The sequence below is a fragment of the Mastigoproctus giganteus genome, chromosome 6 (genome assembly GCF_048544385.1).
Source record: "Mastigoproctus giganteus isolate SK-2022 chromosome 6, ASM4854438v1, whole genome shotgun sequence".
In the NCBI taxonomy this organism is placed as follows: Eukaryota; Metazoa; Arthropoda; class Arachnida; order Uropygi; family Thelyphonidae; genus Mastigoproctus; species Mastigoproctus giganteus.
The window spans coordinates 62,216,376-62,240,067 of record NC_143580.1 but is presented as its reverse complement, the minus strand read 5'-3'; the positions used below and the strand labels follow the sequence as shown (position 1 = coordinate 62,240,067).

At 39.6% G+C, this 23,692-nt stretch overlaps 1 protein-coding gene across 3 annotated transcripts in view; it reads left to right on the top strand.

The window, feature by feature from the left end:
* The window catches only part of LOC150084348 (cell adhesion molecule Dscam1-like), a 118,324-nt gene that overhangs the window by 29,806 nt on the left and 64,826 nt on the right, over positions 1 to 23,692 (top strand). For all 3 annotated transcript variants that reach the window (XM_090375182.1, XM_090375183.1, XM_090375181.1), the window contains exons 4-9: positions 1,430 to 1,597; positions 5,053 to 5,200; positions 6,502 to 6,650; positions 12,583 to 12,714; positions 22,332 to 22,496; positions 22,672 to 22,742. In XM_090375182.1, the coding sequence (XP_090231308.1) occupies positions 1,430 to 1,597; positions 5,053 to 5,200; positions 6,502 to 6,650; positions 12,583 to 12,714; positions 22,332 to 22,496; positions 22,672 to 22,742 (833 nt within the window). The remainder of the gene's footprint in view (positions 1 to 1,429; positions 1,598 to 5,052; positions 5,201 to 6,501; positions 6,651 to 12,582; positions 12,715 to 22,331; positions 22,497 to 22,671; positions 22,743 to 23,692) is intronic.

Sequence of the window (23,692 nt, the reverse complement as noted above, 5' to 3'; positions counted from 1 at the left end):
CTAATCTTCGCAATGGATCCCACCACAAGATGAATACGTACAATCCTTTTATATATCTGACAAAACGATTCAGATCTCCTCTAGAACTGGAGTGGTGGACTCCTCCCGACTTTTCACGTTGCTTCAAAACCAATTAACCCTTCATAGCTAATGAAAACTTCAACTACCACTCAGACATAATCCAGTATTCACGTGCTAGGGAAATCTTTAATCAAAATAAAGTGGCTACAGTTAAGCAATTCATTCATTATTAGTGGCAAATTACAGCACCCGACCGATAACTCTGAATTTCTTCCTTATCTGAAACCCATCGACTGGATGGATTACATTGCCAGATTTTGGTTCAGCAATCTAACTTTTAGTAACCTAATTCCAGCCCAGGAACTTTCGTCCATCTGAATGAACAATAGAAAGTAATGGATGCCATTAATTACCTCCAGCCAATTGTTTCTGCAGGCGATGACACGATACATCACTTTATCATTAAATATCAACGTCCCTACTTAGTAAATCAACTGCTGAACACCAGCAGTGCAAACTTACCCAATAGTCTTTCACTGTCTAAAGAGTAAGTATCATCTCAAATTAATAGATTCAGGCCGATGAATCTATTAATTTGAGATGATACTTAAATTAATAGATTCAGGCCGATGGCATCTAATCCACCCTCCTTAAAATTCTGGAAAGGTGCTTTCTAATCTTATCTGAGTATCTTTTCTCCACAACTCCGAAGCAGTTTCACTTTGCAGTGCCTAATAGGTCCAGAGTAACCAACCATCTAGTAGCACAAACTACCATTTTAAACCTTTTCAAGATCAACTCTGAGATGGCAATCATTTACATCAACGTCAAAGCAGCCTTCGATAGCACCAACATTTCAATCATTTTGCATCTTCTGTAGTCATTTTTTTGAATAAATGAAGACTTGCTGACTTTCCTTACTGCACTGCTAATTAATAGGAGTGTCTATCCCATCATCCAAAACAGAACTTTCACTCCGAAGATATTTAGTCGTGTCCTACAAGCAGCAGGGAGGAGGTTTATCAAAATCCTTGTTCTTTCGACAGTATTCCGTGTGTTTACTAAATCTAACAGCTGCTTTATGATACTAAATCTTAAAATAGGTCTTTCATAATATAAAAATAAATAAATGAATATTAACATGCTGTAGAATTTTTCATATTTTAGCCGAGTGGTCAATTCGAGGGTGCATGAGTACGTTCCTTGAGTGAGTGGGGTTCAAGCCCGTGACTGCTAAATACGGTGCTGTTTCTTGTAAACTCCTCTGACCGTGTAGTCATCCCGGGGTATAAACAGAAAATTTATTTATTATCTGCTACTGCTTAATAAAATGCTTAATGAACAGGCAGCGAGCGGCATTCATAGTAATTTTAAACATGCTGAATTTAATTGTTTTTTTTCTTCTTAGATGGAAAGGAATTCAGTGTTATTAGAAGTGATTCGAGGGTGACGCTCTCTTCTAATGGATCGTTGTCCATCTCGTCTATACAACAATCCGACAGAGGAGTTTATAGGTGCAACATAGAGAATGGTATTGGACAAGGACTGGTAAAAGATATTCATTTCGATGTTCATAGTAGGTTTTTGTTCTTTACTTCTTTCGTTAAAAAAAAAAAATTAAGTTTACATGATCAATTTTTATATCAGATAAACCATTTTTACAATTTTTTTCATTATTTATTAAATCCACAGACCAATTCATATTGGTTTCCTTGGAATATTTCATAACTTATAATTCACTGGTGTAAAAAAAGTAATACCCATATTCTTTTATGTTTTTTAAACATAATTGCTTAATTATTTCAAGAAATTTGACGTTCTGTAGGAATAAATGCCCTAATGTAACATAATAAATCCAAATGTAATGTCAGAATATTTCTAATATAACGCCGTACTGAATGCATGTGATTATATTTTCCATATAGCGAAACATGAACGTTTGGAAGATTCAGAGCCCTGGATAAGTATGGCAAGATACAAGTTAACAGTTGCAAGCTGAAGTGGTCAGAACTTTAAACGCATATTTAGGTCAGCCCAAAAGAGTTAGGATTTATTACTTACCACGAGGTCTTGTCAGTGTAAGTAGCATAAGAATTTGTTTTGAAAGTTGTTTGGCGGTTAGGAGTGATCAATCACCCTGCCGAACGTCCGAATTATGCAGGACCTGCTTCTTAGTTTTGGGTGGCTGGTTTTGGTTTTTAATGAGTTATGAAAAATATGATTTCATGACTCGAAGTCATATTTGTTTTCGGACTCTTATAATTGAGTCTGATAATGATCAGTGGCGGCTCGTGACTCTGATGTTTGGAGGTGCTATGTCTTAAAGTTACATTAATTATTTCATGAAATAATTAATGTAACTTAATTAATGTAAAGTTATAAGACAGGTAGACATACATAGTAATAATAATAAGCAAGTTAAACATACTACAAAACATTAACTAGACACTTACCATTAACAGACTTGAACTTTTATTTAAAACCAAAATCTATTCTTCCGTTTTTATTTGTTGAAAATAGATTAATAACTTTTTCTTCAATTTGGTGCACTGTTGACCAAGATTTTCTCCATTGAAAGCATTGCTTGAGCATTTAGCCTTTCCTGATTCATAGTGCTCCTTAAAAATGTTTTTATTCTTTTTAATGTCGAATGGCAGCGTTTGGGCTATGAAGTAGTCATTGGAATGGTCAAAAGAACTTTTGAGTAAGTTCACCAAGAACTTCAGATAGATTATTTTCCGAGATAAATTTCAGCAAGTCAGTTAATAGAAAACTTGCAATGTTCAGTATTGACTTAACACTTATTATTTAGTTACTTAATGGGAATTCGGGCGAATAACAAAAAAGATAATGACGCCTCCGTAGCCAGGTGGGAAGGAGCAGCAGTGCATAGCACACGCTTCTTGATTAGACTCGGGGTTCGAGCCTGTTACCACCAAATACGACGGATGCGGAAAGGTCAGGGAATGACTGCCGCATATTCCCGGAGCAATATGGCGTTAGTTGTTAATGCTCCTAAAAGCCAAAAATAACAAAAAAATATATATAAATAAATAATAATAAATAAATAACAAAAAGATAATGACATTGTGGCTACACACCCATCATGGTCAACGATGAAATCTGGACTGCACCCTTTACAGTAACTTTGATTCATTTCACCTATAAAAAAAAATGTATATTGGCAAGTTGTCAATGTGCTGGTTGCCAATGGCAACCAACTACGAGATCTTCACTGGAATGCCAAATGTGTCACTGTCTGGTGCACAGTAAAGCCTACAGTTAATTAAATTATTCATTTATTATTGAAATGATTACTGGAAATAGAGGATGCACATACTATATGCGGGTTCTGTTAATAAAAGTATTCATTGCGTTGCATTGTTCTTCACAAAATTTCATATAACTCTGTTCACTGTATATCTAGATTTAAATAGCTGGGGGTACTGCAGTGCCTATGGACGAGTCGCCCCTGATAATAATACTCTTCCGCAGATGTTTTTTATGTGACGTTAATGATTTTTTAAAAAACATAAACATGTTGACGATCCAATGTTATATTCTGCCATTAATACACTTTTGCTTATGCCCGTTCTATTTTCTTTATTTTATCAAGTTTAGTCTGCGCGTGTAGCACGGTCGTATCGTTACCGTTTTCCCCACACCGTGTGGAAAATGCCCGGGTTCGAATCCCGTCGATGACGCGAGGAACTTTTATAGGCATTTTTCGTTCCCTGGCTCAGTTAATGGGTCTCAGGCATAGATAGCAAGGTTCCCTCCCACCATAAACTGGGGTTGGTTTTTCGTCCAGCGAAACAGGCAAATCGACTAGAGAACACACGCAATTTACGGACCCAATACACATGGGTATGTGAATTAACATTCCGGGTGACTAAATGTAATAGTCTGGATTATTATTATTATTAGTCATATGGTGCAAGGAAGCCTGAGGCTTATACTGCACCAGCCAAAACAAAAATTCCGGAGACACAGAGAGAGTGTGTGTCAAAAGTAGAAGGGAATCACCAAGAGAAGAATGATGATATCCAGCTCAGGTTTTAAGCTTTAATGTTGTTCTTCTTTTCTTCTCTGCATGAGGTTTATTAACTTTAGGAGCCATAGTGAGGGGTTTTTAATTTAAAATAAATGTAAAACCAATATAATCCGTGTTATCAGTACAGAATTCACTTTGAAAATGGAGAACGTAAACAAATACAGTAATCACGTGACCTGCCGTTTTCTTTTTGTCACCACTGCACGACATCTGCACTGTATGTATACAACCGATTTCAATGTGCCGTGATTTGGACAGTGTACTGTAATAAAGGATATAATAAAACGAGGTCGTACCTAAAAGTTTCCAGCATGTAATCTAAAAATGTTTTACTTACCAGCCATTACACGTAACTCCATGAAAGCGGACTCTGATGCGATAATGCACCTTGCCCGACGATTTTAAAATTTTCCATCACCTGGAAACTCTGTTTCCTTATGGGTTGGAGTGCTTATTCCGATTTTTGTCAGATCGCCAAAATGTGAAAAATTTTATCCTTCAGTCTGCTTCAAATTTTATTGAAAACTAAAAGAAATCACAGGAAGCCGTAACTAGAGAGTATGGAGTACCCAGGAATTGAGTGTATGTATATGCCACCTGATTTGTTACAGTCCCAACCACTCCTCGGAGCCCCATTTTCCCGGATATTTGAGACAAAGCTTCCGCTTAACAATTTTATCTGTGAATTTGTCATTTAAAATCCATCCAGTTATGTGGGTGGAAACAGTACTGGAAGAAGCCAAAAGACGATTTGTCAAATTCATCACAAAGGTATGAAATTATGACTACGGACCAGATGGTATGGAGTTCAATGAATTTCATACCATCTGATCGGTATGGAGTTCATTGTTGCCGCGGCGAGGGAGGTCTGGAAAATTTTGGGTACATCTCGTATGAGTGTGATATTGGTGTCTTTGTCTGTATGAATGAATGTATAAAATATAACAGATAAATTTATATCTACCTGTATCTTCTAGTTTCACCTAGAGTTACTGTGCCTTCCTCGACCATTCCTGTGAGGAGAGGTGAAACGGGAAGACTAGTTTGCGACGTCACTGGTGATCGACCATTTATGCTGACTTGGACAAGGAACGATAAGATAATTGAAGTCAATTCAGAGTCAAGGTAAGGCACTGTAGTACTCTTAGTGATAAGTAGAAAGACCATTTTTGTAAAACGCATATGCAACATGGAAATTAAGCATACACAGAAAAGCCAGGAATTTGTATGAAGACTTTACGAAATATGTATTTTAAGTTCAATTTTTGAAAATTTTCCCGCTATTTACGGTTTAGGTGAGAGAATTATAAGGTAAGTTCAAAAGAAATCTGTTGGAAATGTGGTGTTCTATAATAGTGTATCATCGCATGCAGCATATGTATCAGCAGGGAAAACACACTGTGAGCTTATTAGTAGTAGTAGTGGCATATGATGCAAGAAAGGAAGCTTATAAAGCATTAGCCAAAAAAAAAAAAAAAAAAAAAATACCCTTCCAAGTCACCTGTCTACCCCTCCAGTAATTTGTCTAGTTCTTCCTTAAATTCATTCAATCTGCCCACTTCCAAAACACTAGTTAGTAATTTGTTCCAACAATCAACCACCGGCTGGCTGAAGGCAAAGTCTCAGCACATCTATTCTGCAACCGTCCTTCCTCAGTTTGAATTTGTGCCCCCTCATGTGTGTAGTCTGAGCAAAAGGAAGAATGCCATCAGCACTGAGCTTGCTCAATCCGTTCAAAGCTTTAAACACCTCAATCGGATCACATCGCAGGTTCTAGTTTTCAGACGATGCAATTTGCAAAACTGACGCTAGCCTTTTAGTTCCCTTCACCAATCTCATTGCCCTTGTTTGCACTCGTTCCAGCAGATCTACATCCTGCCTATAATGAGGCCTCCAGATCAGTATGCAGAACTCAAGATGTTACCTGATCATTGCCTTATACAATGGAATAATTAATTCCTTATCCCTGCTCGCAAAATTAAAATAAATAAATTTTCTGTTTATACTCCGGGATGACCAAAGGCCAGAGGAGTTCACAAGATAGACAGAATACAAGAAACGGCACCGTATTCAGCAGTCACGTGCTTGAACCGCGGTCACTCAAGGCACGTGTACTTATGCACCCGCGTGCCTGACCACTGATCTTTGTTATAAACAGACAATTTAAAAAAAAAAAAATTTTATTTATATTATAATTGTGAAAATCGTCGTTGGCAGTACGGCTGGTATTCAATAAGATTTTTATATACATTCGACGTCCTTTTTTTTCTTTTCTTTTTTTTTTTTTTTTTTTCATACAGTAATTTATAAAGTGAAGTTGTAAATCATGAAAGTGAAAGTTATTACTGTACTTCTAATAAAATGAATTAAGCTGCCATAATATATATAGAACTATTAGTGTTACAGCTGACTATTCTGTTTTATAGATTCGAAACCTTGCAGAAAAAGACTCCAAAGGGAGAGCAGACAGAATTGGTAATACGAGCCAGCCAGCAGAGTGACAGCGGAGTATACGTTTGCGTAGTGAAAAACCAGTTCGGTCAAGATCAAGGAAGAATTACCCTCAATGTACTGGGTAATTAAGTCTGTTGAATGTGCGCGTGTGTGTGTGTATTTGTCTGTATGTGGAAGTGTGAATTTAATATAATTAACAAGTCATTAATATACTAACTCTTCTTACCGGTTAATTCAAAAGAAACTCGTTCGTGGTTATTTGTCTGTAATCTGTTATAATTCGCAAACTCACGTAGCAGTTAACAGCAACGGTATACGACAGTGCATCTCATTGCTCCACGAAGTGAAGGATACCATCTTCATAGAAATCCTTCTGCAACGAAGCGAATCGCTGACAATCCCTGTAGAGGGATTCTCCAATATTGTTCCACGTAATGCAGCCTTGAGGGCAATTCCTTCTATGTGCTCGTGCACACTTGTGCTTAGTGGCCTTATGCAGGCATTGTGACGCTTGTAACTACCTTCACAACGAGATACTAGGTATTGCACTACTTCAAATAAATAACGCTTCTCTACTAGAGGAGACACTGTTATTTATTCTCCGTGGGCACCACCACCCAGACGCGTTTCGGAGCTTGTTGGCTCACTCATCAGTGGGCGGGCAGGTACCCTGGTAATGCAGTTTTGCTCTCATGGTTGCGAAGTTAATTCCACAATATGAGAGATGTCAAATGGTGAAGATAATGATAATATTTTGAAGACTAAATGCTCAATTCATAATACGTTACGTCTTGAGCATTCCTCTACTAGAGAAGCGTTATTTGTTTGAAGTAGTGCGATACCTAGTATCTCGTTGTGAATGTAGTTACAGTGAGATAAAATCTAAACGATGCCGTCACACTAAGTATGCAGTTAAACTTATGGGTAAACTATGGTGTATTTACACCGATATTATGTAGTTAATTTCAACCCATAACGTATTATGCCTTGAGCATTTAGTCTTCAGAATGCTATTATTATCATTATCCTCACCATTTGGCATCTCTCATATTATGGAATTAACTTCGCAACCGTGATGGCATGTCTGCATTACCCGGATACCTGTCCACCCACCGATGAAAGGCCAACATTCCATGAAACGGTCACCAGTTCGAGCCTGATATTCACGGAGGTTCCGAGAATAGTAACAACAGTCTTCTCTACTGGGGAAGCGTTGCCTATTCGAAGAATTTGATTCCTCGAGGAACTTGTGAGTTGAAGGAGTTACTGTCCCTTTCATTCTTCTACACCGTTTCTTTTCTTCTTCCACTTCTACTATAACTTTCGCTCTACTTTTTGCTTTTCTAAGTCTAATAGGGACAAGTGGACAGCCGTTACACTACGTATGTAGTAAACATATGGGTAAACTATGGTGTATTTACTCCGATATTATTAATGATTATTTGTTAATATAAAATACGACAAAACACATTCTTCGATGGGTAAAGTACCTGCCCGGCAACCCAAAGGTCGCGGGTTCGATTCCCGCCTCGGGCTTGGATCAAAGTACTGCAAAAACCTTGGGAGGTGCAATATGGCCACAGAAGCCGATGCGCCAACAACTACCAAATCAAAAAAAAAAAAAAAAAAAAAACATTCTTCGATATTTTGAACTTTTAGTCTCCTTAGTCTTTGCCGTCTCTTTTAGTGTTTACAGAACATTGGTCTTTATCGCCTCAGTCTCAGCCGCTCCATTAGTCATTGCCGCGGCTCTGTCGACGACATCTTATTCCTTAATATTTAATTTCTCTTACTGGATTTTCTTTTCCCCTGACACAACTGATTTTTAACATATAGGTATATTGTATTTGGAGTGAGAGAGAAATTTTGATAAAAGGAAGATGGTGGGTGTGATTTAATTCAAACACCTTTGCTTTTCACAGGTATTAAATGCCTAAGTGCTTTCAGAGTAATGTCTCCGCAATTTTTGGCGTTTGTGCCTTTCTGACAGCTGCGTGGTGGTGGCGTGGTTTATTTTTTCTTTTGTTTCATTGGTCAATATATGAGGCATGGATGGCACGAGGAAATGTTTGTCTATTGTTTCTACTTCCTAAGCGACAATTAGTATTGATTTATTGTTTCCTTGTGAAAGATGTTTATTTTTGATCCACAGTGCTTTTGTGAGTGATGGGCTATGAGAGTTAAATGAAAATAGTTTATATTTTATTATTTAATTCTTTGTAGTTATTCAGCCCATCATCAATCATGTCAAGCGCTGAAAAGAAAAAGTCTCGACAGTAGCTGGATGAATATCTAGCTTATGGTTTTAGTGAAAGCCCATTCGACTCAAGACAGCCTATATGTCTTGAGTCGAATCTTATGCAGTTCTTATGTGTAATAGTTCTTTTTTTTTTCAAATGAGGCTATGAAACCATCAAGACTTTTAGATCACTTAAAAAGGAAACATCCTGATAAAGCTTGGTAACATATCGAATTAGAGACTAATTTCAACAGTGATGCATCAAAATCCTCCAGTACTTTAAAAGTATTGCCATTGAGCAACGATTCAATTCGAAGTCGAATTGATGAGATGTCAATTAACATCTAAGAGCAGCTAATTGACAAACTAAAAACGAGAAAATTTTCTATTCAGATTGATGAATCCACAGTTACTGACAATAAGGCCCTTCTAATGGCATACGTTCGTTATTTCGATGATGATCGTAAATTGCAAGAAGAGATGCTGTTTGTAAAATGTATAGAAACTAACTCTGGAGCAGCCGTCTGCGTGGGTCGCACAGTGGTATCGTCACCGTCTTCCCCATACTGGGGGGGAAAGGCCCTGGTTCGAATCCTGTCGATGACGCGAGGAACTTTAATGGGCTTTTTTCACTCCGTGGCTGAGTTAGTCGGTCTCAGGCGTAGATAGCAAGGTCCCCTCCCCCAAGAAATTCGGGTTTTTTTCGTCCAGCAAGACAGGCAGATCGACCAGAGAACACGCAATTTACAGACACAATATATAAAAAACAGATATATGTAATCATTTACGGGCGACCCTAATATAATAATTTGATTTGAATTTGATATACTGGAGCAGCCATTTTTGCTGCTGTAAAATATGGTTTAATGAAAAACAAGTACAATTGGAAAATTTGGTATCCTGTGCCACTGTTAGTGCTACCTCCATGGTTGGAAGACATAAGGGTTTTATAGCCCACCTAAAGGAAGTTCTTGCAATACACTGCGTTGTGCACCGACATCATCTGGTTGCAAAAAATATTAGGCCAGTTCTTTATCAATCTCTCAGTATAGTTATTTAAACCGTCAATAAAATAGTCACATAGCAAATATGATCGCCTTTTCAGAAAATTTTGTGTTGATAATGAAGAACAGTATGTATGTAAATCAGATGACATTCTAAAGTAAAGCCATCTTTTCTAAATATTTTTCTAAAAACTGTCTAGCCTGATTTGTAAACCTTTTTGATACGATAGTTTTTCCAGAAAGTGAAGGAGACACAGATTTAGCAAAGGAGATCAGAAAACACAAAATCCACATATACTATATGGCTTGGATTATTTGAAAACTTAAGGAAGTATCACTTCAACTTCAAGGGAAATTAATTATGGTGATAGACTGCGAACGCGTAGCAATAGCCTTCAATGAAAAACGAAATATTTGAAAGCAATTTAATGAGAAAACAATTTCATAGTATGGAAGAGTTAGCTGAAATCAATGAATCTCTCACCGAGAATGATCTTAAGAATTATTCAGATAATTTGTGTTCTTTAAAAGGCGAAATGAAAAATAGATTTTCATATTTTATTTTCTTTTGAAGTGAAGCCATGGATGTTAGACCCAATTGGATGCAATGCCTGTTCAGCTAGTGAAGAAATTCAAGAACTCATTGAATTAAAAATGTAACAAAGAATGAAAATATAAATTCGAAAAAGGTGGAATGGCAGAGTTGTGGGGATAAAAAACAACTAAACTTCTTTATCCAACAATGTGGTCTGAAATAGCGAAGTACTTGTTTGTTTTCCAACATCTTATATGGTTGAAAGTGGTTTTAGTTCAGTAAATAAAATATTAACAAAGGGAAAGAAACAGAATTGATATATGTTCAAGAGGAGACCGGTATAATGTTATAATTAAACTTATAACATTATACAGAACATAACTTTTAGCTAAGAAGCATCAGGCTCAGGGATCCCATTGAATAAAAGGAGTAAGTATAAAGTATTTTCCTGTTTAAAATTTCATGGGGGGCGATTAGGAAAAAAATTGTCTAAAAAAAGTTTGAGAAACACTGTTCTAGACTTTTAGGAAGGAAAGCCCAGACCGTGTGAGACGAGAAGTGTAGAGCGTGTTTAGTGTCAAACGGCACCAGGGGTTCCCCCCATCTTCGCGTGCCATACATTGTGGGTGTGAAACAGAACACTGTCAATGCCAGAGGTTTAAAAGTGTATGGATTTTTTATATGTGTAGTGTCGTGTACCGTTGTCCTCTGGTCACTTATCCGCTGGTCTCCTAATGGGACCCAACGTTGTCCACTCTGCCCCGTGGAAGCAGACCAGGTACACCAGTGTTATAGTTATTTACTCTGGCAGTTCCTGCCACCTAATTTCCTGAGATTTCAGTGGCTAGGACCTAAAAAAAACCCGTTATAGACAGGGGTCAGCCAAAAGGAGTACTATTTATACGAATTGATGTTATTAAGTTTTTGGGTGTAGGGCTCAAGCAATTTAGAGATGATTTGGACACTAGTAGTTGTAAGTTAGAGAGAGAGAGAGAGGGGGGAGCTGAAGGTTGGGGGAAAAAGACAGAGATAAGGGGTCCATAGAGAAGATGACCCCCAAATTAGTGGAGCAGGCTCATGCCGACCAGAGAGAAAAGAGGGGCAGGAGACCAGGAGTCAACTCCCCTTCCCGCCGTGCGAGTGGAAGCAAGGGAGCGTGGCTAGGAAGGCCTAATGGTATCCCATCGATGATGCAAGGAACTTTAGTGGGCTTTTTTCACTCCGTGGTTGAGTTAGTCGGTTTCAGGCGTAGATAGCAAGGTTTTTTCCCAAGAAACTGGGGTTTTTCGTCCAGCAAAACAGACAAATCGACCATAGAACACACGCAATTAACAGACATAAGACACACAGCATGACAGATGAATTTAATTATTCGGGTGGCCTAAAAATAGTTTTTTTTTTTTTTTTTTTTTGTCCTAATGTCAGCATCTGAGCTGTGCTGGTGGTTGTCACTCCTGGGACAAACCAAGGAAGGAGTTGTATGGCACTATTCCCGCGGAGGTTTACGGTTGAGGTAAACCTCCGCGGAAATAGTGCCATACAACTCCTTCCTTGGTTTGTCCCAGGAGTGACACAACCACCAGCACGACTCAGATGGGACGAGGAGTGTATTCTCTCCATGAAAACTTACGTTTTCATAGCATCTATGACTATGACAGCACTGCGATAGCTGAGCTGCAAAATACTATACTGCCAAACTCTCCGTATAGTTCGAGCTTATCCTCAAGGATTCCTTCTTTTAGGTGCTTCTCAGCATCAGGTCATGCATAAGTGGTGAAGTGATAGACATGTGGGTGTCATATCGCCATGGCTGGTTGGTTGATATTTTTCTTAATGGCACAAGGACTGCTAAGGCCATATTTTCCTGATTCTATTCCGTAGTGCAATGTATCGCCATGTACAATCAGTCTGTCCGTCCTGAATGTCGGTTCTAATCTGAGCAATCCTCTTATAAATCAATGTAAATTTCGGGTATTGATGTTATTAAAATAGACTGATGATTAAACAACGTTTAATCACTCTCAGCAATATATTCAAGAATATAAGTGGTATTGATATAATCTATGTAATTTATTTATTTACCATGTATACCTTAGCAGTCCCAATAGATGGTATAGGGTTAAAATGAACCTAAGTACAATATTTTCGTTAACTTGGAAAAATTTTTACAACTTAACAATATTAAAAAATTACACTAAACGCTTTGATAATATCATTATTTCTCATCTATGTAATAACAGGTTATTGATTTTATTTATTTTTATTTATTATTTAGAACCTCCATCACCTCCACGTGCTGTAAGAATAACCGAAATCACGAGTAGAACAGCTCGAGTATCTTGGCAAGGGCCTCCTATTGTCAACAGTCCTGTATTAAATTACCATATCAGATATTGGCGAAATGAAGGTAATTTTATATTATCATTATACAGTGGAACATTTCGGCCACCAAGCAGTACCATTAATGTATTTTTTTGAATATCAGTTTTTTTATTGACGGATAGCACTAAACACAAAAATAATAGCCTTCGCAGATGACTTCACCATCACTGTTTCAGGTCGGTCTCGCTCAGTTATTGAGATGAATGCTAATCGTGTCCTCGACCATCTATCATCCTGGGCGAGACTGCACAAACTCCATATTAATCCAGAAAAATCTAATATGATCATCTTTAAAACGAAGCTTGACATCAGAAGGGCCCCCTCAGGTCAGGATCGATGATACTCAGTTACCACTTGTCCTGCAAACTAAAGTCCTAGGAGTAGTTATAGACCACAAGTTGTCATTTCTTCCTCACACCCAGCACTTGAGTGCAAAAGTCAAGAAATTCATTCCATCCATTGTTAGGATTTCGAGATCTGAGTGGGAACTGTCTCACACTCCTCTTATGCTATAAAGCTGTATTCGTGCCGATTGTAACTTATGCTGCCGGAGCCTGGTTTCACCGATTGACTATTGTAAAAATGCGAGAGACACTCCAATTAATACAAATAGGTATGATCCTTGCCACCCATCGGTTCTGCTGCACTGTGTCTACGTCGGGCATTCAAGTCACCGCTGGGACAATCCCGCTGGATTTGGCTGTGATCTTCCGAGGCCTCTGCTTTCGACTAAAGAAAAGAATCCCGACCTCCATACTTGACATAGAGCTGAACCTCGATAATGACATCAAGCTAGAAAAGACTAGATGTTACAATGAATGAACTTATCAATCTGTGGCAGACCAGATGGGACACCTCTACCACTGGAGCAGTAACTAAAAAATTCCTCCCGATGGTAACCTTTCAAACATCTAAAACCACCATCTCATGGTTTTGATTGAGTCTGGAAACTACATACATTGTCACTGGCCACGGTTCCCTTAATGACAAGCTCCACCAACTGGGATTGATCAATACAGATCTTTGCATCTATGGCAACAAAGAAAGCTGGTTCCATATCCTTTTCGAATGTGATCTATATGGTGAACAACTAAAGACAGCTGTCTCTAGCTTTGCAACTGGAGCAACTCATCCAGTATCATGAGAACCTCCCCTCCTTCCAGGAGTTTTCCAAGGCTGTCTTTTCAAGGCGTCGTACTCTGTTGGTCAACGCTAACCCAGCACCTGAACCCAGCAATAATTAATACCCAAAATATCATTATTATTTTTTTCTTTTTAATTTTAATATTAATATTATTTTCTTTTTTTTCTTTTTCCTTCTCCGCGCTCTGCTCTGACTCTAGGACTATCCTTGGAGTTGGAGTAGCTCTTTTCTGCACTCTTTCCTTTTTCACTTCTAGTCCCATGCTGGATGAAAAGCTTTTTTTTTTTTTTTTTTTCGTGTTCTACTTCTTTGAACCGGGACCCCCCAGGGCAGGGCAGCCCCACTTTCTCAAAAAAAAAAAAAAATAATAAAATAATAATAATAAAATAAAAATAAATAATATTATTTATTTATTAATTATTATTATTTATTTAATTAATTTATTTTCTTCCTCCTCTCTCTCTCTCATTGTACCCTGGATTGGGACTTCCCTGGGCCAGGGTAATCTCCCTCTCTTCCCCCTTCCCCCTCTTTGTCTTTAGGTAGGCCTACTTCCTCCCTGGGAAACCCGTTCCTGAGGGGGGGGGAGGGTGAGCAGATAGTAGGGTGACTAGCCTTCCTGAAGCTAGGGACGAGTGCCTGGAAGCGGCCATCCTGTTATTGGCTGCTCTCAGGTAGCCAGGAGGCCAATACACAACACAATATGACAAGACACACACAGATAGTACTTGTTTTCTTTCCTGTCCTTCTGTGCGGTATGAGGGTTTGTTTGTTTTTCTTCTTTTTCTTTTCTCTCTCTCTCAACTAACTTTTTCCTACCTGTGCAGGAAAAATTTCCAGTGCGAATTTTTTTTTTTTCCCTACATGCACTGGCCTTACCTTTACAGTCTGTTTAAAAAAAAAAGTAAAAAGTAACCAGGCGGAGTTGAACTTATGTTCTAGGAGCCGCCCACACATACAATACATACATACATACCTAAACGTCATTGCTGACCAGATACACCAGATACCTTTCATGGCAACGGTCTTCTCCTCTGGTAGTGTTGTCTTTCAGCAGGATAATGCACCATGCCACACTGCCCGGATTGTTTGAGACTGGTTTGTGGAACATGAGGAAGACTTGCAGTATTGCCCTGCCCTCTAAATTTTCCAGACATCAATCCCATCGAGCATCTGTGGTTTGTGTTGGAACAGCAACTCCGATCTGCGGCGTCTCAGCCACGGACCTTACAGGAGTTGAAGGATCTGCTGGTTACGTGTTGGTACCAGATACCGCAAGACACATTTTGACATCTTGTAGCGTCCATGCCTCGCCGGGTACGAGCTGTTTTGCTGCACGTGGAGGACTAACATCATGTTAGATAAGTGGTCATAATGTTTTGGCTCATCGGTGTATAACTTAAAGCAAAAACTATAAATGGCATACAGTAGTATGTACAGTAGTGTGTACATACATTTGAGTTGACTGCGGTTCTGGTCCCACGGGAATGCTAAATACGGCGATGTTCTGTGTCTTGTGAACTTCTCTGACACTAAATGGTCGCTCTGGTATATAGAACTTTACTACTCTCTTCTGAGACTACCCCGAGGTAATCCTAGTTTGAGACTATTAATTCAGCTGCTGCGGGGAAAAAAGCACTTAAGGTCTTGGTTGACAAGATTCGAACCCAAGCCTTTCATATATGGTGTCGGAGCACAGCGGTGATAATCACTATCATCCAGACATCCATAGCAGTTGGGGAAAATGAATTACACCCACCGTTAACGCATCAGAAATAAGTATAAAAGCAACTGTGTTCATGCTAGAAGTAAGCAGATCAACGAAATACAGTAGATGGATTGAGCTCAGCGACTTCCAATGGGAAATCGTCAGAGGACGTCATATTAGCAACCAATCAGTTCGTACCATTGCAGTTACGGAAAAAACGTAACATCCTAGATCAATAATTGCTGAAGTAATTGCCAAATGGAAATGTCATGGTGCTACTACAGCTGGAAAACCTTTCGGTTAGATTGCTGGAATTGATGGAAAGAGACTGACTAGAAGACATCATCATCATATTATACTAATTTGTTTCACGAGCAAACGCTCATCAACAAAAGTAACTAAATTTAAAAAACAACCACTTATCATAAGAAAAACTAAAATCGACCACTTAGCCTGCTCCCACCAGCTAAAAAATTTAGCTATTGTGGGAACAGTTACCGCCCCTACCACGGGGAGGTGGGTCGTTTACTATCAATTGTATATACGTCCATAAACTCCAGAATAAAATCTCTCATAAAAACATCAACTTCCGCACCATTAAACATTTCTCTAAAAATCTAATTTCTTTATAACATTATACATCATCCATCATGTTGTACATTTCTAATTTAAAAACTTCATTGACAAAATCTAAAAATTCTTTGTAAATTGCTAGGTTCCTAAGGAGCCCGCAAGGCTCCAATATCCCTCCACCAACTTTTTGTCTTAGTCGTTCCCTATGTTGCTCATAGAGAGGGCATCTCAATAACATATGCTCACTAGACTCTGGCTGTCCACAATCACAGCTATCGCTCTCCCTCAGTCCCAACTTATGCAACTTAACCCCGAGTCCATGCCCAGTTATCAACATAGCCGGAAACAATCCTAACATAGGCCACTTCTCTTAATCACCAATGTCAAGGCATCAGGAAGAAACAGGTAAGTATCCCTACTGGCCTCAGACTATGCCCACCGGCTCCGCCATACATCTTCTATTTCTCTCTGGAATCGCCTGCGTTCCAGTTTCAAATCCTGCAATCCATAAGTTTTTCCCTCATCAGGACAAGCCCTAATACTACATAACTCTGCAGGAGAATTCTTCTTTGTATGGTATATCAAAAACCGCTTTGCAATCACCAGATCAACTGGCATTTTTCCTGTAATAACCTGCAAAGCCTCAGTGGACACAGTTCTGCATGCCCGAGAAACTGCTAACAATGCCAGTCTTTGTGAGGCGCTCAGATGTCTTCTAACAAATACATGAGCAATAGCCGTTCCCCACGCTCCGCACGCATACGTGACAATTGGTAAATATATACATTGATATAACAACTTTATAGCCTTCCCTCGTAAACCCCACTCAACTCGTACAATTCTTTTGATTCTTCCATATACTTTTTTCACCTTCTCACGCAAGTACTTCGCATGGGGAACAGAACTAAGTCGCTCATCCAACATTATCCCCAAATACTTTGTTTGAGTACAATATTTAAGGGATCGCCCCTTCACCCTTACAGTGGGATTTCTATTACCACTCAATCTGCCCCTAAGTAACATACAAACTGTCTTCTCTTTTGATATAGTTAACTTATTTAAGAGAGCCCAGTCATCCAACTTTTCCAAAGCTATCTGTGCCTTTGTTTCCAGACTAAGCCTGGAATCACCTTGAACCATGATTAACACATCATCTGCGTAAGCCACTATCTCCTCCTCACCCCAATCCTCATTCAAAATTTCATCAAGCACGAGATTCCAAACCACAGGCCCGAATATCGAGCCCTGTGGCGCACCTCGCTCTATGACTTTATTTACCACCCTAAATTTATTCCGCACCTCCACTATTCTGTTGGAGAAGTAGCTACGCATCAGCCTAGCCCAAATTCGGCATAACAACCTTAGCGATCATACCCCCACCCCAACTCATATGTGTATGTATACATGTGTATGAAATTGTACATGTGTATATATATATGTGTGTGTGTGCATCGTCACTAACCTAATGGATTTTTTTTTTTTTTATTTATTATTTTATTTTTTTTATAGGTCCTAGCCGCTGAAATCTCAGGAAAGTAAGCGGCAGGACCTGCCAGAGTAAAACTGAGTCTACTGGGTTCCTGGTCTGCCTCCACGGGCGTAAGTGGGGTAACGTTGGGTCTCAGCAGGGGTCTAGCGGCTAAATGACCAGATGAACAACGGTACACGACACTACACATGAACAAGTCCCTCTCACTTTTAAATCTCTGGCATTTCCCAGTGAACTGGTTCACCCACAATGAAAGCAACGCGGAGATGGGGGAAACCCCTGGTGCCGTATGACAATAACACACTTTACACTTTACACTTTATATAAGTTTCCTGGGCATCTCATTTGCCTAAGTCTTGCCAATATACTCTCCCACCACAAGAGATCAAAGGCGCCCCTAAAGTCAACAAATATTCCCAATATATATCGACTCTCACTATTTTTAATGACTCTGAGCACCTCCGACAAGGCATCCTCGGTCGACCTGCCAGCCTTAAATCCATACTGTTTTTGAGAATTCAGCCCTGCTTCCCAATATCTTTTATTAATTCTGCCTATCATCAATCTCTCCAGCATCTTTCCTAACACCGACAACAAGGCTATGGGCCTATATGACCCAGGGTTAGCCACATCTTTATCCCTATTTTTAATAGCAACTTCAAGGTCGCTTTTTTCCAGCAACCTGGATATATCCCTTCTCTTAAACAAGAATTAAATACTGAGAGTAATAGCCAGGACCAATTTTTTGCCATTTCCTGTAAAACCTCCATAAAGATTTCATCACCGCCTGGAGCCTTTCCTTTCTTAGCCGACATCAAGGCGTTACTAAGCTCTTTCAGTGTGAAATCGCCCTTCTCTTCATTAGCAACATAATCCAAATTTGCCTGCCTAGTACATGCCTGGCCCGGTGAGTCGTCTTGAGCATTATCTTCTGGAAATAAGACATTCAAGATTCTAATCATAGAATCCTCCCAGTTCATTGTCTCAGATCCTTCTAATTGAATAGAATACGCTATTTGCTCAACATGTACCTTTTCCATCATAATCTTGTAGGGGAGACCCAAGGATCCTTATTTCCTTCTACCTGAACAAAATCTTGCCAAGTCTGAGACTTTGCTCTCCGAATCTTCCCCAGATATCTATTTTTCCTATCCTGATATTGTCGCCTGTATACCATCATATCCTCATATCCCAAGCGTCTTGCACGCTGATACTTGTCTTAGCCTAATCACCTCTCTCCTAGATGCCTCAAGACTCCCACTCCACCAAGGCACAGACCTTAACTTTTTCTTTTGTTTTATCATGGAGCCGTACGAGGCTCCCCTCAGAACCTTTGTTAAAATTTCCGCTCTCTCATTAACTGAGCCGCCGGACCACACACAATCCCTCCCTCGCAGTCTGCTCTGGATACCGCTAACCAGCCTTTGGCAGTCCAGAGACTTCCTAACCAATCTGCTGGATCTACTATCCACATCACTCCGCACTGTGTCCACCAATTCAAATACTATAGCCCTATGGTCGCTTGTCGTCCATCCCTCTCGCACTTCCCAACCCTGAGTTTTATCTAACATATTTTCCGAACATACTGTCACATCAATGTTCGACTCACCATTTACTGTTGAGAACGTACTTAAGTTCATCGGACGATTCACGACCCAGAGCCTATTTGCAGTTAAGCACTCTTCCATCATTACTCCCCTTGGATCAGTCTCATTGGCATACCACAGCACAGAGCTAGCATTGGAGTCAATGCCAAACACTATTCGCTTACCTTGGAGCTCTGTACAAATTCTATCAATGTACCCCAAGTACACTCCTAGGTCATCCCTGAACTGACAATACAGACTTACCAGGTAAACACTATCAAAAGAACCTATGACCTCCACGCATACACCATGCGTGAAGGTCGATCCTTGGATCTGTGCTACCACGAGGTCAGGGTTGCACGCAATCACAGCAGCCTGACAACCATGCCCGTGCTCTGCCACCCTATAATCCAGTGGATACCCTCGCACCACTTCATTTACCCTGTACGGCTCTTGTACAAGGATCAGGTCACAACCCTCTTTTCTTGTCCTAACAGCCAGCTGCAACGCAACCTGATAAGAGCGCTGACCATTAATTTGCACCAATTTTAACTTTTGATATTTATTATAATCAAAACTTTTATCCATTTCCTGGTTTATTTTTAACTTGTTCTTTATATCTCAAATATTCAGGGCACTCTTTGCTTCCAACAGAATGGTCAGCGCTCCCATCTTTCCTCTTACAGTTTACACACGTTGGTACATCCCGCTTCTTAGGACAGTCATTAAAAAGATGGCCCTCTCCCGCACAATGCCGACAGACCAGCTTGGCCTTACAATTTCGTGAAACGTGTCCAAACGCCAAACATCTAAAACACTTGGTTAAAAACATTATCTCTCTCACTTTATAAGAACACCAGTTAATATATACTCGTCCCCTCTCCACCAAGAATTTCCTAAGTCTCTCTGGAACCTCCAATATCCAATTCTTAGTTTCTTTGTCTAAAACTCTAGCCACAGACCTCACTGTGATATCCTTTAAGAACTGCTCCTTGTCCATTCCTGTTTCATATCCATTTTTGGAATATAATTGCTCAAGAAATTGCTCCTTTTCTATATCAGCTTCAACATCATAAATAATAATCCGACTACCCGCTTTCTTTGGAATTTCCACCTTCATTCCTTGATCTTTTACTTTCTGACAATTAATCAGACACCGCATATCGTGACGGGAGTCGAACTCCATCACCACTCCCTTATCTCGAATTGTCCGAAAGTTCCTCACTTTTATGTCCTGCAATTCTGGACATATTGTCTTCAAAACCTCTGTCTTTACTTCGTCACTTGTCTTGAATTTTTCCGAATCAGCCTTAATAAACAACACATGTTTTTCCTTTTCCACTCTTTCTGGCGATTTGCCTACCACTTTTAATGCTTCAGCAAATGTCTTTTTTACTTGCACTGTAGAATCATTCTCCTTCATTAGCAACATAAACTAACTTGGACTATATTTCTCCACATATTGGACTATATGTGGAGAACCTGATTCTCCACATATAGTCCAATAGCTTTCGATTCTAACACGTCCCAAAATTCCAGAATAGCATTCATTGCTGCTCTATTCACTTTATGACTGTCATTAAACATATACTCATGAAGCTCGTTCCGAACAACCTTAATCTCCCTGAACACTTCTCCTACCTCATCCTCATTATCACGTTCGACACGAATTCGCTTGGTTCCAGAACGCTGTATACTTTCTGTAACCTCCATTTCCCACTCAATGGATGAGCTTGCTCCATCTCTCTGAGACTGGACAGGAACAGGTTCCATTCCAGGTGGAGAGGAATCAATAATTAACACTTCCGGTTCAGACATGCTCACAGGCCGCTAACCCAATGGCAGCACAGCCACGGGCACAGCAGAAATAAAACAACAATAAAACAATATAATACAGACAATATGATAACCTGTGCTATTAAGTTACTCGCTTGACTCGCAAGCAAGAAAGTGTCAGCACCCCGTGAAGACACGGATAATGCACTAGTCCACCCCGATAAACACCAAAAAATGCAAAATAGCACACCACAAATTCTAACAGGAATTAATACTAACCTCAATATATTTGTGGGCCAAGATACACTCCTCAATATTCACAAGCTCAACACACGCACTCCGCGAAAACACTGATTGCTTTAGTTCACTTGTTAAAAACACAGAAACCCAAGTCCTTTTCTACCTCAGTTCGGCCGTACTCGACGGCACCGGTTTCTCTTCGCCGGCCAGGAAAATCCTGGCCGCCCACCCCGCACAACGTGGATGTGGATGTGGAAACCTCCTAGAAGATCACAAGCACTGACAAAGTTGGTACAAAAGTTAGTAGTATTGTTTTATCACTTTATTAAATCACTCACTAACAGACGCTGTGCACCCGTGCTATACGTGAGGGGCCGCACTGCATCTGATTTTAGGAGGAACTGCTGCACACAAACTAAATAGCATGCAGTTTTTAGTGTCGACTTGCCCTTGTGAGGTCCATTGTAATTGGTCCCTGGAATTTCAGAAATTTGTCATTGAGTGATGAATCACGGTACACGATTTTCTGACATAGTGGTTGTGTTTTTGATCGGCAGATGCCCAGACAACGTTGTTTCCTAGAGTGTACACCCTAATTGTAAAATTTAACGGAGATTCTTTGTTTGGGCTTGTTTCTCGTGGTTTAGGGTTTGATTATTTGGTTGTCACTTTCTGGAAGTGAATACCACACGATACATTGAAATTTTGACGTATGGGGAAGGCCCTTTTCCTTTGTATAGTCTATGGTGAGTTGGTCTGAAGAAATGAGGATGTAAAAGCTTTATTGGCCTACCCGGAGGTCCGACCGTAACCTCTTCTGAATACCTTTTGGAATAAACTGGAAATCCGGTTTTGGGTTAGATTCCCGCAATCACTAGCTAAAGTGAGTGCTGTATTAAATTCAGGAGGAATAGGCTAAAATACTCCCTTCCTGTTAACAAAAATTGGATGGGAGTCCGGGGAAGGTTACATATTATTAAATATTGCATCAATAAAAGGTTTACTGAAACGTCTGATCTTGTGGCAATATAGTTGTGGGTGTGTGTGTGTGTAAAAGCTGATTGTCTGTTGAGGTTAATTATGTGGGATCTAAGAAATGCTCGTTAAAATTTGTATTTTGTTTCAGAAACAGGTAAACAACTGCATCAGCTCAAACTGTTAGGGACTGAATCATCAGTGTATCTCCAAAATTTGCACCCGGGTACCTCATACACAGTTCAACTGTTAGCAGAGAATAGTGTTGGATTCAGTGATTTGTCTCAGCAACGCCAACTGATGACCAAAGAGGAAGGTAGAGTATGGTTCACTTCAAATTTGTTTACCGGATAACAGTTAATTGTGGACGTTTTATTCAATTCTTATGTTGTTGTGATGTCTGTTAAAATTGGAATTTGCATTTAACTCAAAGTTATCAGACAACTCTATTAAAATGAAATACATAACTATTATTACCTTTATTTGTATAGCTCCTTCTGCTGCACCCACAGATGTCTTTGTCGAAGCCGTCGGCTCCTCTTCTTTAGAGGTCACATGGAAGGTAGGCCCATCTTTTTCATGTGCATTTCTGAACCAAATAGTTCGATTTGATGTATATGGCCTGTTTATGTGTCCTTTTACTAGCAGGGAGACCCGTTCAATGATACAATAAACAATGTACAGGGCGAATAAAGAATTATTCCTCCTTAAAAATCGGATACCAGACGAACAAACACTACCCTGCATTATTATTACGCGCTGTCAGTAGCTATATTTGCTATTAATTCATTAATGTAAGCAACAATAGGTTTTTGTTGCATTATCATAATGCCAATAATGCATTATGATAATACAGTACAAAGAATCATGGAGCCTCTGTAGCCAGGTGGGCAGGGGCAGCAGTGCGTAGCACACGTTTCTTGATTAGACCGGGGTTTCAGCCCGGGACCACCAAATACGGAGGATGCAGAAAGGTCAGGGATTGACCACCGCATATCTCCGGAGCAATATGGCTATAGTTGCTAATACTCCTAAAAACCAAACAACAACAACAATGAATCATAGACAGAGACAAATTCAGTCTACCGGGTCGAAAAGGCCAGAGTTCGAATCTCAACAATAGCGTGAGGAATTTTTGTTGGCTTTTTCCAAAATGTAGTAGTGGCATGTGATGCAAGAAAGCAAATGTATGAGCTTATGCAGCATCAGCCAAAAAAAAAAAAAAAAAAAAAACAAAACAGTCCCCTCTAAATGTTTGTCCAGTTCTTCCTTAAATTTATTCAACCTATCAACTTCCACAACGACAGATAGAAGTTTGTTCCAGCAATTAACCACCCGCTGGCTAAAGGCAAATTTCCGCACATCTATTCAACATCTGTCTTTTCTTTATTTGAATTTATGCCCCCTTAGGTTCGTAATCTGAACAAGTGGAAGGATCCCATCAGAATTCAGCGTGCTCAACCCATTCAAGGCCTTATACACCTCAATCAGATCACCGCGCAGGTGCTTGGT